Below are 18,513 nucleotides of genomic sequence, written 5' to 3'. Positions count from 1 at the left end.
TTTAGGCTCAATTGTGATTATAAGTCGAGGCCTACCTGTATTTGCATGGTTCTGATATCTCAATACAACATTTGACATCTTCCCACTGCACTGCATGTACATCTGATTGACAGTCTCCATCTATAACAGGGGTCTTGGCAATTTTAAGACTTGTGGACTTCAACTCCTAGAATTCCTCAGCAAATTCTGGGAGTTGAAGTCCACAAGTCTTAAAATTGCCAAGGTTGGAGACCCCAGCTCTATATTACACTCTGATCTAATCTTTTTATTTTGGCTTTAGTTCTTAAGGTATTCACCATTCACTATTCCAATTTGCTCAAGAAACATTTTGCAGACTTCATTTTGCTTCAATAGGCGCTCTTCTTTATACATGCAAAGGATATTGATAAAAATAATAAATTATTTTAAAATGAAATTCTGGAGTTATAATACAGGGCATTAGTTGTATAAAATAAGAGGGCTAATTATTCTGTCTCTTCATAAACCGTCCTAAAATTGCTTAGGGAAACTAAAAATGTTGTGCTAAGAAATCCTGTATATTGCTATATTCTTTAAGATATTTATAAGCAAGGTGTTCTGTAAGGATTAGTTTTCTCAATTTTACCTTCAATAAGTACACTATTTTCAAGATTTTCAAAGATCAGTACTTTTTTGTCATGAAATTAATGAAATATTGGAAATGTGAAAAACATAAGGGACATCTTGGGTTTCAAATGATATGACCACTTGATTTATTAATGCTTTCACTCTCTTGAATTGCACACTTCCCTGATACCCAATTTAGCCCAGTAGCCTGATGCTCTACTAATAGTTGAACTGCTGCTGATTATCTTTTCTTCATTTTTACCCTATGCTTTCTTCTTTTTTCTCTTTCTCTTACTTCTTTTGGGCAATAGTGAATGCAGATTATGAATGATGTGATGGACTGTAGTAAGGAGTGGATTTTTAGGAGAGAATGATGTATTCCAGAAGAGAAAGAGGCAACTCAGTCCAGTTATTACCCATGAGAGAAAGAGGGTGAAGGCAGCCCCTTCTTATTAGTTGGCAGTGTGTGTTGTAGATGCACATAGTACAGTGCTTATTCTGGCGAAATTTTGTCTATAGATGTGAAACAATAAATAACTCAGCTTGGAAGAATCACCACATGTTATTCTTGGTTTGAGGCCTGGCAGATGGTAAGATAGGAAATAATTCTATAAATAATCAAGACAGACTGAATCCGTTACGCTCGTCTTGGTACTTGAGAAAAGTGGTTTGGAAAATACTGCCGGTTTAAAGCACCTGCACATCCTTCCATTTTCTGAAAGAGTTTCTGTTCCTAATGACCTAAAAAGGATTGTGAGTCTTAAAAGTAGACGTTTCTGTTCTGCAGATTTATGTAGCCTAATCCATGTTACCTTAGTTGGGTAATGAAATATCTGCAAGCAAACAACCAAGTTTATTGAAACAAATAATTCCCTCAGCACTGTCAAACTATTCACTAAGTCTGCACTACTATTAATCTTCTCATTGTTCCCACCACCCATCTCCTTCCACTTATGACTGTATGACTGTAATTGTGTTGCTTGTATCCTTACGATTTATATTGATATTGTTTCCTGATTGCTTATTTGTACCCTATGACTATCATTAAGTGTTATACCTTATGATTCTTGATGAACGTATTTTTTCTTTTATGTACACTGAGAGCATATGCACCAAGACAAATTCCTTGTATGTCCAATCAATAAAAATTCTATTCTATTCTATTCTATTCTATTCTATTCTATTCTATTCTATTCTATTCTATTCTATTCTATTCTATTCTATTCTATTCTATTCTATTCTAGTCTAGTCTAATCTAGTCTATTCTGTGAGGTGGATTGGGCTGAGAGAAAGTGATGAGCCAAAGTCACCCAGTTGTCTTTCATGCCTAAAGTGGGACTAGAATTCACAGTCTCCTGGTTTCTAGGCCAGCACCACAATCACTACATCATACTGGTTCTCCAGCATGAATGACTGCAGGATTAAGTGGAGACCATTCTCTGCTAGGGCCTAAAGAAAAAAAACTCTCCTCCTCACAAGAGATAGAAATGGGTCTTATCTTTTCCCCCATGGCCCCTAAGTAAAAACTCACTGGAAGGGACCAAGGAAGAAAAATTCTCCCTCAGGGACAGGTTTTATTTCTCCCACAGGCTCTTGAAAAATGTTTTTTTCCCCCTTAGTCCCAACCAAAAGCTCTCTGCAGAGACTAAAGGAGGAAAAATTCTTAGCAAGGGATAGAGCGTTTTCCCTTGAAGAAAGCTTACCCTCCCTCCCCCGCCCTCTTAGTCACTAGTGTACAGTGGATGAGATTTCAAAATTACCATTACTATTAATCTTCTCATCGTTCCTATCACCCATCTCCTCCCACTTATGACTGTATGACTGTAACTTGTTGCTTGTATCCTTATGATTTATTTATTTATTTATTTTTATTAATCATATTTCTATGCCGCCCACTCTCCAAGGACTCTGGGCGGCTTACAACAATCGATCGTATACTAAATAGCATATTGCCCCCAACAATCTGGGTCCTCATTTTACCCACCTCGGAAAGAAGGAAGGCTGAGTCAACCTTGAGCCGGTGAGATTTGATCTGCTGAACTAGCAGTCAGCTGAAGTAGCTGCAGTACAGCACTCTAACCACTGCGCCACCTCGGCTCATATTGTTTCCTAATTATATTATATTGTTTCCTAATATGATTTCATTGCTTATTTGTACCCCATGACTATCATTAAGTGTTGTACCTTATCATTCTTGACTAATGTATCTTCTCTTTTTATGTACACGTATACACCAAAGACAAATTCCTTGTGTGTCCAATCACACTTGGCCAATAAAGAATTCTATCTATCTATTGAACACTAAAGATTCCACTAAACTATTTTTAAAAATCTGATAAGTCTTTGTGAGAATTTTAGGCTCAAATATCCTGAACTATACTGGAATCACAAATATTGGGTGAGTCATGAAAGTGCCTTGAGCAATACAAGTAGTCCTTGACTTACAACAGTTCATTTAGTGACTGTTCAAAGTTACACCACCACTGAAAAAAGTGACATGGCAGTTTTTCACACTTAAAACCACTGTAACATCCCCATGGTCATGTGAACAAAATTTCGTGTTTATGACGGTTGCAGTGTCTCGGAGTCAAGAAAGATTGTAAAAAGGGTTAAAATTCACTTAACAAATGTCTCATTTAGCAACCGAAATTTTGGGCTCAATTGTGGTCATAAATCGAGTATTATCTGTACATCAGCACCTCTAATGTGCCACTGCAAATCCTTGAAATCTCCATGTTTGTATATTTCTAGCATATGCATCTAATATGCATCTAATATAGTTTATGCGTCCCTACTGTACATCCCTACTGTATAAAGTACGAATATCTGCAGCCTTACAGGGCATGAGCAATATACCAAATTAGTGATGATGGAGAGGAGCAGCAAACTAGTCACTCAATCACTTGTGCTGATCAAACAAACAAACAAACAAACAAACAAACAAACAAACAAACAAACACAGACGATTTGCTTCCTGGTCTAAGGCTAGGCAGTAATTATCACTAGTTGTGTGGATAGGAGACAACGCACACAGAACAAACTAGAATCACCTATCATGCGTGTCCATCTGGCAATCTGGTATCTTATGTAAACTATTCTATTTTGGGGTTCATATGCAAAACCTTTGGAAACTCTGGTTGAATTCTGCACATATGCAGATTGTTCTGACAGTTGTAAGTGCTGACAGTAACCAGCTTTTTAAAAGTAGAGAAGTGCAAAACAATAGTGCAAATTAAGCATCCAAACCAGACAGAGCTTTTAAAGGGAGGTTCTTCTAAGTCAGTCGCCTGAGGAGCCCTGGAACTCTCTGGGCTCAGATTCTCCAACTCACTAGTTAGTAATGACAGTTGCAGCTGCTCTGAGGGGGCGCTGGGAGTTACTACTGCAAGAGGACAAATTAAACACTCTGAGGCAGGCCATATTTTTCATTTCAGGAAACAAAATGATAAGGCAGAGTTTCTACGTGGAGAAATTTCTTTTGTCTTTTAGACTCTGCACATAATCACGAGTACCATTTCGGCTAAAATCTACTTTTAATTTTACTTATTAGCAATATGAAGAAATGGTTGCAGTGCTAAAAAATAAAAAAAGCACAAAAGCAGATTCTTTTTCCGACCATGTTTACTGAGTCTTTAAGTGAGGGTTGGGCTGAGGAGAAAGGACTGGTCCAAAGTCACCTAGCCAGATTTCATGCCTAAAGGAGGACGAGAATTCAGTTTCTAGTTCAGCACCTTTAGTCATGACAGCAAACTGGCATTACTCTTATTAACCCACACATAAAATTAATTTAGATTTAGCCAAAATACATTGGCATTTTTATTTTAGACTCCCTGACTTCATGTTCAGGTAATAGGCCTCCATATGACATAGTCCTTGAATTCACTTGAAGATTCTTTTCTATAATTCCCTCTCCATATGCTTGCAACAGAAAATATTAAATCTTAGAAAGACACTTACCTGCATCCCAATGACGGCGTAGATAAAAAACAGCATTACTATTAATAGAGCCACATAGGGGAGAGCCTGGGGAAAAAAAATCAAAAGCAGGTAATGATGAATCATTTATGAAGAAAGCTAACTTTTTGGAACTTGGGATACAATGTTCCCGTATTGAAAGCACCTGAGAGCATAAGACCAGAGGCAAATATTTCTTTGACTGTACAATCTGCAGTAGAATGCATATGGATGCATTTACATAACAATGCATCAGAAAGTAAAACATTAGATGATCTTGTGCATCTCCCTTTAAAAACTTGTGTGCATATACTATCATTAATGTAAACTATTTATTTCTCCACTAGATGACTCTGCTGATCCACTGTTGTTTTGCCATAACTAATCCTTCTAACAAAACATTCTATCTCTCTTGTCATTACTATTTCTTTTCACAATAATATTTTTCTTAGAAAAAACAGTGCTTGCTGCCTATTGTCTATCAGATCTGTAAAACCATTTTTCTTAATATTTATATATATATATATTTCGCTCCAGATAGATAATGATTTCAGCATTTGTTGTAATAATACAACTTTAACCATCAATAACTCTTCTCTATTTAAAAATTTTATGTGCCAACTGTTACATTAATAGTTTTTTAAAAGTAAGATCATTGTTAAATTGTTAAAAGATATAGTCAAAAATTTAGAAATGAGGAATGCATAGAATAGAGCCAGAACTATCTAGTATAGAAATATGGATCCAATATTTTGAATTGCAGTATTTTGGACTAAATATATATGGGGAAAATGTTATCATTTTATCTCACTCAATAAGAAATTATTTGAGCTCCATTAATTTTATTTCCATCAATGGGCATGGAGCTTTACAAAGAGAAACTGTGTTGAAAAAAGTAGTCCAGTAGATATTGGACTCTGGTCATCATATTTCAGAGATAATTGAAAAACATTGCTTCCTGAAATTAGAATGAAAGTGAACGTATCATTTTGTTCCACTTAGACAATCAAATTTCATTTATCTATAATTGTCTGAGATACTTCTAAGAAGTAGTAATGTTATTCAAGAGTTGAATCCCTCTTGCAGCCACGTTTCTTCATTACATGGGCACTTATAAATGTTATAAAAAATTACAGGTAGTCCTCGACTTACGAGCACAATTGGGACCAGATTCCATTGTTAATCATGGCGCTTAAGTGAACTGTGCCTGATTTTACGATCCTTTTTGCCACGGTTGTTAAGCAAATCAGTGCAGTTGTTAAGAGAATCCCAGTCATTAAGCAAATCCTGCTTCCTCCATTGTCTTTGCTTGTTGGAAGCCAAATGGGAATGTTGTAAATGGCAATTACATGACCCTGCAGCCAGCTGCCTGAATTTGATTATGCGACTGTGGGGATGCAGCAGTGATCATAAGTGCAAGGACTGGTTGTAACTCACTTTTTTTCTGTGTCGTTATAACTTCAAACGGTCACTAAATGAATGGTTGTAAGTTGAGGACTACGAGTATATAGGATTGACCTGGGAATTTAGAAAGTTCAGCAAGAGTCGCATAGAGAATAAATCTGAAAGAAACCTTCTGCAGGTAGAGAATTGGTATACTGCAGAAAGAAATCAGTAGGTTTGATTTGGACTGGAGACTGCTAAATACGTATTTGCATGGGACCATTTCTGAAGTCTCGGATCTGTCTTCTGGTCAGCTGTATTCTTTTTATATATAAAATAATGTATGTCATGTTCTTTTCTTTTTTTTTCAAATGATAATTTGTGATTAAAGAATTGTTGTGGAGTCAGGGGACCTTAAAATTGAAATAGCTGCAGCCACAGTGGGATCTCAGTTTTGTGGCCACCTGCATAGACTTCACCCTTGCATCCATGATTTTATGTCAGCTGGAAAACAAGACCAAGATATGCATAAGGGTTTGGGTCTCTTGCCATGTTTGGACTGAGTCCAGTTGCCAGTAATGGCCATAGATCAGCCTTCCCCTACCTGGTGCTCTTAAGATGTGTTGGGACTATCACTCCCATCATCCCCAGCCAGCATGTGGTCCAACACATCTGGAGGGTGCTATATTGGGGAATGTTGCATAGCTGAATGATTCCCCAATTGCATCAGCAAGCTGACCTGATGGACGGAAAGTGCACCTTTATTTTAATATAAAAACAATTTTACTATAAAATTGTTGTATTCACTTTCTGCCTTAACACTTGTATTGACAGGAATAAAACTCTCAGTTTAGGGTCCAATAATTTTGCAATTGGAGAAGTGTGTGACTCGTACAAATTTCTTTCTTTTTTTTTTAAAAAAAATAACTGTTCATATTTGAGTTTCAAAGTCCTCTACCCCACCAAGCTTCATTCCATCCATCCATCCTAATCCTGAGATTCCTAGATGTAGAAACGAATTTATCCTGGGCAGAGACCATTCAGAAATCGTTGCCATATCCCATAGAAGCATGTAATGTGAAGAGCAGACTGAAACGTGACAGCTGCCCCAAGGTAAGGCCACATAATGCAGAAGGAAGGAATACCTGGAAAGACTTGATGAAGGTCCAGAGCAGCGTGCGGATGCCCTCCCCTCGACTCAAGAGCTTCACCAGACGCATCACACGGAAGAGTCGGAAAAAGGTGATTGAGATGCGAGAGTTGTCCTCTGTGTTCTGGAACCCATTGGCACAGAGGGCAGTAGTTACAACAGCAGGTGGAGAAAACCCACCCTGGGCCACAGAAAATGCGACTCCACAGGAAGAGCTCACTGCACTGTTCCCCTGCCTTAGAAGACCCTCCCTCCCGTCTTTTACTACCCTCTAATCTCTTCTCTAAATCCCTATGGTAAGTCTATATATTCCCCACATCCTTCTTTTCAATTCGCTGTAGTTGTTCAGGAGTGTTTCAAATATTATTCTCCTTGTTTTAACAAGAAGATCTGGCCAGGGCTCTTGCTAGTAATGTGAAGCCATGTTTGCCTACCTCATTGATTAAAGGGTCACAACAAATGGCCAGGGAGAACATTTGGGTGCGACATTATTTAGTCTGCGGAAAGTAGGCATGCAGTTACATTTTTCTCCACAATATAATGAAATTATATTTTACAATGACATCAGTATAATGAAATCATAGAAATGTAACTGTAGTTTACACCGTATCAGGGATTTTAAAAGGAATATTGCAGATACTTGGCTCATTTAAAAACAAACAAACAGCGCACACACAAATGTACTGTGTTGTTTGGTTGGGAGAAACGACGATTACCCAAAATGCTATAAACAGAAGCTGTTACATTTGTGTAAATATTACACATCAGATAGGATTCTTCCTCCTTTGTACTGAAAAAACGGACACCCCACATTTGGGGAGTTTGGAAGGAATGGGCAATTAAACAAAACCCTGATACTCAGATACAGAGTAAGCAGGCTATACAAAATGTGTTTCATTTTCTTGCATGCTGAATAAGAAGTTCCTAATCCAAAAGGAGATAACAATTTTTAGCCATATGGACTAACAACCCAGCAAAAAGCATGCAATCGAAACTGGGATAAGGGACCTTCTCTGTTCTCTTCCCTGCAGAAATCCCACAAAAATGGATGCGTATTATGTGTATAATGTCTGAAGCATGCTTATATGGGGTTTCTTCTTGCAAGGAGAAGTCCTAACTTTAAAATACGTTCAGTTTATCTCTGATATACTTAATCTCAGCAATATGAGGAGCAGTAGCCATTTCAAAGTTTGCTTTTTCAATGTGTACTGCAATATGTACTGCATTATAAAACACAAGTGCTTCTTGTGTTTTTCTGTAGTTCCCTACTACATCTTCGCTTATTTTCCCTGTCCCCAATTTTATTTCTCATGACCCCTGGGTATTTCCCACAGCCTGTCCACTGCCTAGATAATATAGTTATTTTGGCCTGCCACTACTGTTTAATAGTTCCTAGAGTTTAAAATAGCTTTTTTTTCTAAGTGGCTTCTGATGTTCTCATAGCTTAGTCCCTTAGCACAGGACTCCTCCATACTATTCCCTTTGGGGGCTTGTGACTTACATGGACACTGCACTAAGCCAGGATAAACCTGAATCAAATGGGGTCAGCTAGTTTCTTTTGGCTTTTTTGAGAAGGCTCCCTACCAAACAGACTGCTGGTAGGGAATTGGGTAATGGTGTTACCAAACCATACAAGATAGACTAGTGAAGGACGAAGAGTTTTAGTGCCCTAAGATATGGTCTACTTCTCCTACATATGCTGTAGAACGCTGGCAGATTTCAAAGGAAGTAATAGCACATTCTTTCTTCTTAAGCTCTATAATTTCCCATGGCTCCCAGCAAACTAACAGTTCAATGCTCTCTCTCTCTCTCTCTCTTTCTGATCTATCTGGAAACAGTGCAGATCACCTACCACCCAACAAACATATCTCCCAATTTGAACTACTCACCACTTGTAGTGACCATGAGAGAACAGGTCCTTTGATTTCCTGTTACGAATTTAACACTAGCTCTTCTACCCTGTATTTATGTGTCTATGTGCATATACATAGAGTTTAAATCTTGAATTATATACAAAACTGTATATAAACAGTTTGCAATTTTCTGGGTTTTTCCCTCTATAATTTATATGTAAAATGCATCATTTTCCTTTTTTAAAAATGAGGCATAATTAAGATACTGCGAATCAAACCTATGTTTTGAATTATTTAAAACGCATATATAGGTTTTATTTTGGGGGGGGGATTTCAGCAGGCTTGCAGAAGTCAATGACTGGTTTTAATACTTAGAAACATTTCCTGAAATATGCATGAAAATAATCTTGTTCTAGAATTAATGAACGCTTGCTGTTGAAGGTAGGCTGTTCAGCTCAGAAAGGAAAAAAAATGCTATGATACATGCAGTTCCCAAGTCTGACAACCAATTTTGTTCAGGATATAGAATTTGCTGAATTAAGTAATGTAGTCAAGAAAAAGGACATTAACTGACTTTTTAAAGTGAACCAATGTGGAACTGTGGGAAATACAATGTTCTTTAGAATCTTATTATTAGACCCACAAATTATTCTACTACGTAAGGGACACTTTATGCTATTGTAATGTTATTGAATTTGGTTAAGTGATTGCCATCGTTCCCTACCTTCACTTCAGAGCCATAGAGCATTACAACATGTCCTATCTAATCATGAGGAATTTACCACAGGCATTGTAATGTGAAGTTATAGTGAGATGAAATAAGAGAAAATAACATTAACGTCTCCAGGTAATATTCATCTCAACCAACCAATAATGGTATCATAGAATGGTAATAGCTTAAAAGCATAATATGTGCTTAATAAGCTCCCGTTTGCCTCTTAACATTATTTCCTGGATGGCAGGAATGGGTCTTTCAAGCATATTGTCCACAATATGGAAGTGTGAACAAAAAAAGGGGAAATCAGTGGCCCGGCATACAGTACATCAACCACACTAGTCCAGTTCAGTCAGAAGTACATTTCCTTCTCCCTTCCCTCACCTTCAATTAGAGATCCTTCAACAGGGTGAATTAATCAGGGTGTAGGTGTGACACTGTCTTGGGCAAATGAGCTGGAAGGATTTGTTCACACAACTAGAATTGCACTGTGACCACATCTCATATTCTATGTGGGTCTTTATTGTCTGATTTTATTTTTGTATGAAGATATGAATATTAGCTTTCTTCTCTGTTTGAATTTTTTTTTTGCAAGCCAATCCACTTGATTCAAAGAGCTCATTTTTTAACAAACAAGAAATCCGAAAAGGGTTCCAGTTCTCTCTTGGTAATAACTCATTATATGGTAGGACAACAGATAACTTGATTGAAGAAAAAAATCAAGGATGCACATGAAATACAAATCATGTGCAGAATAATCAATACCAGACTCTACAGATGGATACACAACATGGAGATTACATGCAGGGATAACTGGGCCAGGTTTGGAGACAGAAACCTTAGTAGTTAAGGTGGCAAGAGAATAAGGCATGTATTAGAAGATTAAGAAGTGTTACAGGAGAAGATGGTTAGGTTTTTGTCTAGGAATGCACACAGGGACAACAAAAATCACAGCAAGGAAGGAAGGATATAAAGAAAAAAAAATAGGATCACACAGTAGAAAAGACACTATAGATTCTCTGGAATGCAATGGATCAAATTCAGCCATTATTAAAGAGTCCTCTTATGGAATTCAGCAAATTGCACACATTCACACAATTGTATTAATAGGGGTTATGAATTTTAATCCATTGTTTTACAGATATACAGATAATTGAATCTTATCAAAAAGATATTGTATAGTTCTCAGGTTAGTTTTATATTTCTTTTCAGAAAGTGCATTCCTTTAGACTCCAAACTTATAGCTATTTTCTTGGAAAAAGAAATGATGAAGTCCAATTGTTTTAGGAATACAACTATATTAACTGAAGTGATAGAACTTTCCCTTGACTAATCTAATTTCGTTCTCAGTACCAAGAGCACAAATGTTAGAATAAAGTAAAGCTTCAAATCTCTGGACCTTCATTTATCAGACTAAGGACAACAAGAGACAAAATTTTACTTCAGACTTAATTTCCACAATGAATATATTCCATTGTTTCCAAAGCAGTCCAGACAATTGATGTAACCTATGTAATTTGTGTGGTTACCTGACAATTTTAACATTAGTTAAATAATGATGCAAAAGGCATAAACATCACTATGAAAATTGAATTTTAATGGACATTCCATCCATAGAACTGAAATGTTATTATATATATATATATTTAAATGACATCAGGATCCATTTTCACTGCTGGGTTTTCCAGTTAATTAATATTAAAATAAAGCCAAGATGTTTTGCTATATATAAGAAATAAACAATCTCCACATATTCTAGAGTACAGCTTCTACAATCCCTTGCCAGTGGCCATGCTAGCTGGGCTGATCAGTCTTACGTCTAAACTATTCGATAGTTGGCAAAAGCTAAGAGGACTTGATATAACAATATTCTTACCTTTCTACCAAGTAAAGTTTCTGATGTCTTTAATGTGGTTGATTTTTATTTCTGTGTAACATTCAGTTTTAGTTACAGTCTTATAAAAAATCTGGAGACGTGTCCTATTGGACATAATTAAACTTATTCCTGACTAGAAATGTACAGGATTGAATGTTATGTTTTTTTAGATTACAGAAAAGGCCCATCTATTCTATTTGAAATATTAACCAATCTGGAGCAACAGGTATGATAGTCATCTTTGCTTTACCTCCAGCAGTTGTCAATTAGAGGTTTATAACTCTGACATTTTTAACATGGTTAGCAGTCATTGTACAATTTATCATTCATGAAATTGTCTTATTTTAAAATTTTATATTTTAAAAATATTGGCTATTTCCCCTTTCTGTGCCATAATTTTGGTGATAAACTGATAATCTTAGATCTAAAGTAATTGAACTTTGAATATAGTTCAGATTACATTTTTATAATAATCGGTTTTTGAATAGTAAAGAGAATAAACCGGCCCATTCATCACATTTTTATAAATGGAGAATTTTATGTGTATAGTCTCAAAAATGTATGTTCTGGGTTTTTTATTACTGAGAATATTAACATGTGTTCTCAATTAGGTTTGTTTCTGTCCAAAGTAGTATTTTGTATAGTATATGTATTAAATGTATCGGTAGACCTCATTTTATGACTGCCTCATTTCATGTTTGCGCTTATGACAATGAAAAAATAACTTTTGGACCAATCCTCACATTTATGATCTTTGCAATCTGTAAAGTCAAGGAAAACTGTAGTAAGATCATAAACACAACTACACTTTCTTTGAGCAACTGCTTTGCTTAATGACCCAGTTGTCCATCCCAACTGTGGTCATTAAACAAGGACTACCTGTACATTCTTAATTGTCTGCTAAATGAGCTGTACTTCTCAGATGCAGGTTTTGTAACTAGTAATTTTGTTTAACACTAATAAACAATAAAAAGTACTACCTGCATTTGTGAAATATCTATGAGAGATGCACCTGCTAAAATGTTTGAGATGTTTGAGATTCTGAATATCAATCATTGTCAAGGAATTACAGTGTTTATGATTACCTGATTCATTTGTCAAGCATTGTAATGATCAATGGATTAGTCTTATATTTCTCCTAGTAAGAAATATAATTGCAATAAAAATAAACACAATCCTTGGTTATGTTTCAACATTCTAAATCACTATTGTTTCTGAAAATTGCTGCTGCAAATATATTATGGATTGTGGTGTGTGTGTGTATGTGAGTATAAATAAGTTCATGTACTTTCTATGCTAAGTTTCCCATGTTGTTTCAAATGAAGCAGAAAGTGAATATATCAACTTATTTGGAAGAATGGAATGACAATGTTTGTCTTCAAATGATCTCCCCCATACCTAGAACAAAGCTTTACCGAATAGCAGTTTTAAAAATATTTCTAGAGAAGGTTTATTAGCATTGGCTCTCTTAGTGAATCTATCAGAGATATGGACAGTATGTCAATAGTTATAATCTAAAATATGAATTTCATATAAATGGATTTTTCTTCAAAATAAAATAAAATAAAATATAGATCTAGTAATGTTAGTATTTGATGGTTCCAGTTAAAGTAGTAGATCTGCAATTTTAGCAAACTCTATTATCCATCTTTTATTGAAAGTTAATGCAAGTCAGGCTTCAGTTCAAAAATAAAAACTGTATCACTGCATTTCAGGCATTAATCTCAGACAGGGTATACTGGGTTTTCTTAATTTAAGATTGCCTGGAACGTGGCTATTAAGAATTGCTGCATACTTTGTTATTGTATTGATTACTACATAACAGAAATCTTGCTAACACAAGATAATTTTCTTTTTCCTTCCTTGTAGGAATTAGGTTACAAAAACAGAAATGTAGAAAGTAGATTCTTGGAACCCTAGTTTGTGCAGATCTCCAATATATCGTACCTTATAAAATCTGATCTCTGATCCTAAAGCTCAGTAAGAATCCATAAATTTTTGAGTCTTTGTCAATGGTTCTTATGTGCTGATCCTTTTCCATCTTCTTGGCTATGCTTGGAGTTCCACTTGTGAATTTAAATAGTCACTTGCTCTTTAATTGGATAGAGATTACTCAAGAAAAATCATGTTTTCCCATTATTAAAAAAAATGAGATCGTTCTAATTGCAGAAAAGGACATAATACTTTTATGTCTCTATTATTCTCATGGAAGGCAGTACTTATATAGCGTTCCCTATATGAGATCGTTCTAATTGCAGAAAAGGACATAATACTTTTATGTCTCTATTATTCTCATGGAAGGCAGTACTTATATAGCGTTCCCTATATGGGTAGAGTAATTATAGTAATAATTAACTTACAGCCTGAGTTTTAAGTACTAAGTCAGATTTTATCTCATATGTTTGTGTAGAGTTTGAAATTATGATATTTTAACAACTACAATTTATTCCTTATTGCATAATGTTTCTTAAGCTGGGAATGGTTGTGAATTTTTAAGTATCTAAAATGGTATTACAGGTAGTCCTCGACTTACAACAGTTCATTTAAGGACCGTTCAAAGTTACAATGGCACTGAAAAAAGCGATGTGACTATTTTTTACGCTTATGACCTTTGTAGCATCCCCATGGTCATGTGATTAAACTTCAGATGCTTGGCAACTGGTTTCATACTTGTCATCATACTTGTCATCATGTCATCACCTTTTGTGATCTTCTGATAAGCAGTCAATGGGGAAGCCAGATTCACTTAACAACCGTGTTACTCACTTACCAACTGCAGTGATTCACTTAACAACTGTGGCAACAAAGGTCGTAAAATGGGGCAAAACTCAACAAATGTCTCACTTAACAACAGAAATTTTGGGATCAGTTGTGGTCGTAAGCCAAGGACTACTTGTACTATCACATAAGAGGCACAGGAAAGCTTGGAAAAATTTCAAGAACTGCTGAATAATTAGAGAAAGAAAATATCCTTAAGGAAGACTACAACATACTCTGAGCTCTAACTGACTAATTGTTCCTGAGAATGGGAAATTAATAGCAAATTATGCCAGAAAAAGAATCAAATTGACTTAGAAATATTAAGAATAAAACAGCTTCCATGCTTTATGTTTTCATCAGAAAAAAACAATAAATTGAAATTTGACAGTAGAGATATTGTGTAATAGTTCCAATATTAACGAGAGTGTATGTCACCAGTGTAATAGCTTTCATTAAAATGTTCTGTGTAAACAGAACATTTTACATAGTACAAGCTCTCTGGACTTACAGAGTAAATGGCTATTCATGAGAGTGAAACATAAGAATGCTATGGTTAAAACGAAAGACTTCCAGTAACACAAAAGGTGAATACCTTACTGATATTGTCCAAGAATATCATATCATATCATATCATATCATATCATATCATATCATATCATATCATATACATTTTAAAGACTGTGCATGGGACATTCCATATATGTACACTAATAAAATATTTATGTTGTTATTAAACACAGCCTATATTGCCACAAATGCACATATTCTGCTATTAAAAGATTATAATCCATCTGGGCATATAGATATTGAATCATTACCAGTGATCAAAGTAACATATAGAATAAATACTGAATCCAGTTTATTACTTTCTCTTTCTATCCTGTGACTGGCATTAATGTTTTCAATTGATGGACAGTATTACACAGACCTAAGGTCTACCAAGCATCCATTTGCATATGTCGCCCCATACTTGGGCACAGTATGTGCATTCCACAGAGATTCCTGGACCAGGATATTGACCAATCCTCACAGGGGAAATTAAAATCTTGATATCTAACAGTTATAACAGAATAAAAATGTTGGAAGAGTCCTTTGAGATCTTCTAGTCCAACCCTCTGCTTGAGCAGGATACTCAGCCCCCCGCGTCCCGTTTTGGCTGGCAGAGTGCTACAGGAGGCCATCCCGTCTCCCCACTGGCCATCCCGTGGAGAACTACAATGTTGATTGGCCCTCGAAGAAATTCAGTTTGACACCCCTGCCCCAGTGGTGAAATCTAAAATTTGTTACTACTGGTTCTGTGGGCGTGGCTTGGTGGTGGTGGGGTAATGTGATTGGGTGGGCGTGGCCAATTTTTTTTTTTTACTTTTAAAACCATTTTTTTCTACAACCTCTTCGGTGAAGAGGTTGTAAAAAAATGCTTTCAAAAGGCTCTGACGATCCCAGCTGAGTTGCCTGATCGGCAGGGACTTTTTTTCTTTTAAATGCCTCTGACGATCAGGCAACTCAGCTTGGATCGTCAGAGGCATTTAAAAGAAAAAAAGGGTTTTTTTCTTTTAAAAGCCTTTGATGATCCCAGCTGAGCCGCATGATCATCAGAGGCTTTTTTTTTTAACTTTTAAAAGCATTTTTTCGGCGGAAGAGGTTGTAGAAAAAATGCTTTTAAAAGTATGTATGTATGTATGTATGTATGTATGTATGTATGTATGTATGTATGTATTTATTTATTTATTTATTTATTTATTTATTTATTATTTTTATACCGCCCTTCTCCCACGGGATTCAGGGCAGTGCACAGCCAAAATAAAACATAGTATACAAAATTTAAAAACAATTTAAAAAACAATTAAATAATTTTGGCCCAAATAATTTAAAACAATCCAATTAAAACCGAATCAATTAAAACTGAGAGGATGGGATCAAGCCAGCCCGGCTAGATGGAATAAGTGTGTTTTCAGGGCCCGACGAAAAGTCCGGAGGTCTGATATCGTGCGTATCTCAGGGGGAAGGTCATTCCAGAGGGCTGGTGCCGCCGCAGAGAAGGCTCTCCCCCTTGGGGGTCGTCAGCCGGCACTGTCTGGCCGACGGCACCCTGAGGAGGCCTTCTCTGTGCGAGCGAACCGGCCGGTGGGAGGCTATTGGCGGCAGAAGGCTGTCTCGCAAATACCCCAGCCCTAAGCCATGGGTATTTGCGATTTTTTTACTTTTAGCCAAAAGTAAAAAAAAAGCCGCTGATGATTGTGTGGCTCAGCTGGGCATGGGAGGGGGGCAGGGATTTTTGCTACCGGTTCTCCGAACGATCACTACCGGATCGGGCGATCCAGTCCGAACCAGGAGCATTTCACCCCTGCCCTGCCCTATACCATTCCAGACAAATGGGTGTCCAATCTCTTCTTTAAAATCTCCAATTCATGTTCCTCCAATCCTTCTCTTCGATAGGTTAAACATACCTAGCTTCCTTAACCATACAAAACAAAAGAAAAATTCACAAAAACAATGCATTTTTGTTTGGTTTTGTATGGTTGAGGGAGCTAGGTATGTGTAACCTATCGAAGAGGGAAATGAATTGGACATTTGATCTATATAATCCCATATTATTTAGGTGTGTTAATAATGTACGTATTTTAATACGTCTCATGCTTACTCCACTAATTCAATATTAATTTGTATTCATTTAAATTATAATTTGTTACCAAGTACGGTATGTAAAGGATGTTCTAGCATTTGCTATTTTTTGATGGCATATATTTAAAGACTATTTATCTTATAATTTCAAATTCTACATACTTATAAAATTCATAGTTTTTTCATTTGCTTATCAACTCAACTTCTCGGTAGAGTAGATTGATGTTATTATGATAGATTCACATTGACACATAGCAGAAAGTTCTATTTTTAACTGAATTCAGATAGCTAAACGGGTTTTTAGTTTTTAGACTGTATTTATTACAGTCTAAAAATTCATTAGACACAATATAGTGGAAATGAGATCCGATAGCTGAGTTCATAGTGATCTAAAGAGGTTTGAAATGTATCAGTTGGCAATGCTTTCTGATAAGTTGTGCTCCGGTTTGTAGCAAGGAGATGGTGTTTGGGTTTTGCTTTTTAAAGGCCTTTTCTAAAGTGGCATTTTAAACCCTATGGCTGTGACAGGGTTAAACTGACCTGTCATACTAAATTCAAAATTTGAATTTTGACGGGAGTATTATTGGAGCTATAGTAAAAAGCTCACTTAAAGAAAAATAAGTATAAGGAACCAAAATAAACAGCAAGTATGGAAATGCTATTTTAGAAACCTGTATTGTGCTCAGTTCCAAATATTGTCTGATGCATTAATTGCTCTGTTACAGAATTTGGTAGAAAAATACGTCAGATATTTCCTATGTGCTAAACTATCAAAACCAAGGGATGAGAAAACATTTTTTTTCATTTTAAATTTCCATGTCATTCCAATTATTTGACTGACTGGAATAGGTTAAAAAAACAAATTAAAAGTTTTATCTTTTCAGACAGCACAAATTCAACTATGAGTACTTTTTTTAGCCATGAGCGATAACTATTAATTTACATTGTTTTAATAGAGGATTGGATGGATCCATGTCTGTTTATTATATTTATTTATAGTATAGCATTATATGTGCTCATGGCATCTGAAAAGTCTCTAGCCCAAAGAGTCTGCATTGTAAGAACAGACATAAGGAAATAGCAAAAGAACAGAAGAGAAACAGGATAGCTAATGTGAAGAATATGCCATGTATATCAATTATGCTTAGAACTTTAGAGGATATTGAGTTGGTTGTTGTCTCAGAAAACTACAGGAAAAATGTGTTTGAAAAGCATATGGAGGAAGAAAGAGAAATGAAGGGTGTATTCTGGGAGCCAATTTCAATTCCAGAGGGAATGAAGAGAGAATGTTGTTATTTCAGGGTGCAAAGCCTTTGAATGATGATGGCAATACAGCTGAACTGATGAGGAACACACGTGAAACTATGATTTAGGAGCAGAGAAATGGTGAGGGAGGAGAGTGTAAGCTTTGGAAGATAAAATAAAAATAGTGGGTGGATGGATAAATCTGCAAATGGGTAGAAAAACAATGTACTCTAGGGGTTTAAGAGAGGTATCAAATGAATAGATCAACAAATGAATAATTTGGCAGAAGAATAATACTGAATCAGTGGGTATATATATCAAGATAATGAACAATTAAAGATATAATTACAATAATGAGCATAAGAGATGA

At 35.9% G+C, this 18,513-nt stretch overlaps 1 protein-coding gene across 1 annotated transcript in view; it reads right to left on the bottom strand.

Annotated features, from left to right (window-relative positions):
- CACNA1C (calcium voltage-gated channel subunit alpha1 C) overlaps positions 1-18,513 on the bottom strand; it is a 476,362-nt gene that overhangs the window by 28,020 nt on the left and 429,829 nt on the right. The window contains 2 exon segments of the mRNA XM_070946686.1: positions 4,543-4,608; positions 7,068-7,196. Of these exon segments, the coding sequence (XP_070802787.1) occupies positions 4,543-4,608; positions 7,068-7,196 (195 nt within the window).

Source organism: Pituophis catenifer, unplaced genomic scaffold, assembly GCF_029215685.1.
Source record: "Pituophis catenifer annectens isolate HBS135680 unplaced genomic scaffold, rPitCat1.0.hap2 SCAF_7, whole genome shotgun sequence".
NCBI classification, from domain to species: domain Eukaryota; kingdom Metazoa; phylum Chordata; class Lepidosauria; order Squamata; family Colubridae; genus Pituophis; species Pituophis catenifer.
Note: the sequence above shows the minus strand (reverse complement) of the source record. Positions and strands in the feature narration are given on the sequence as shown.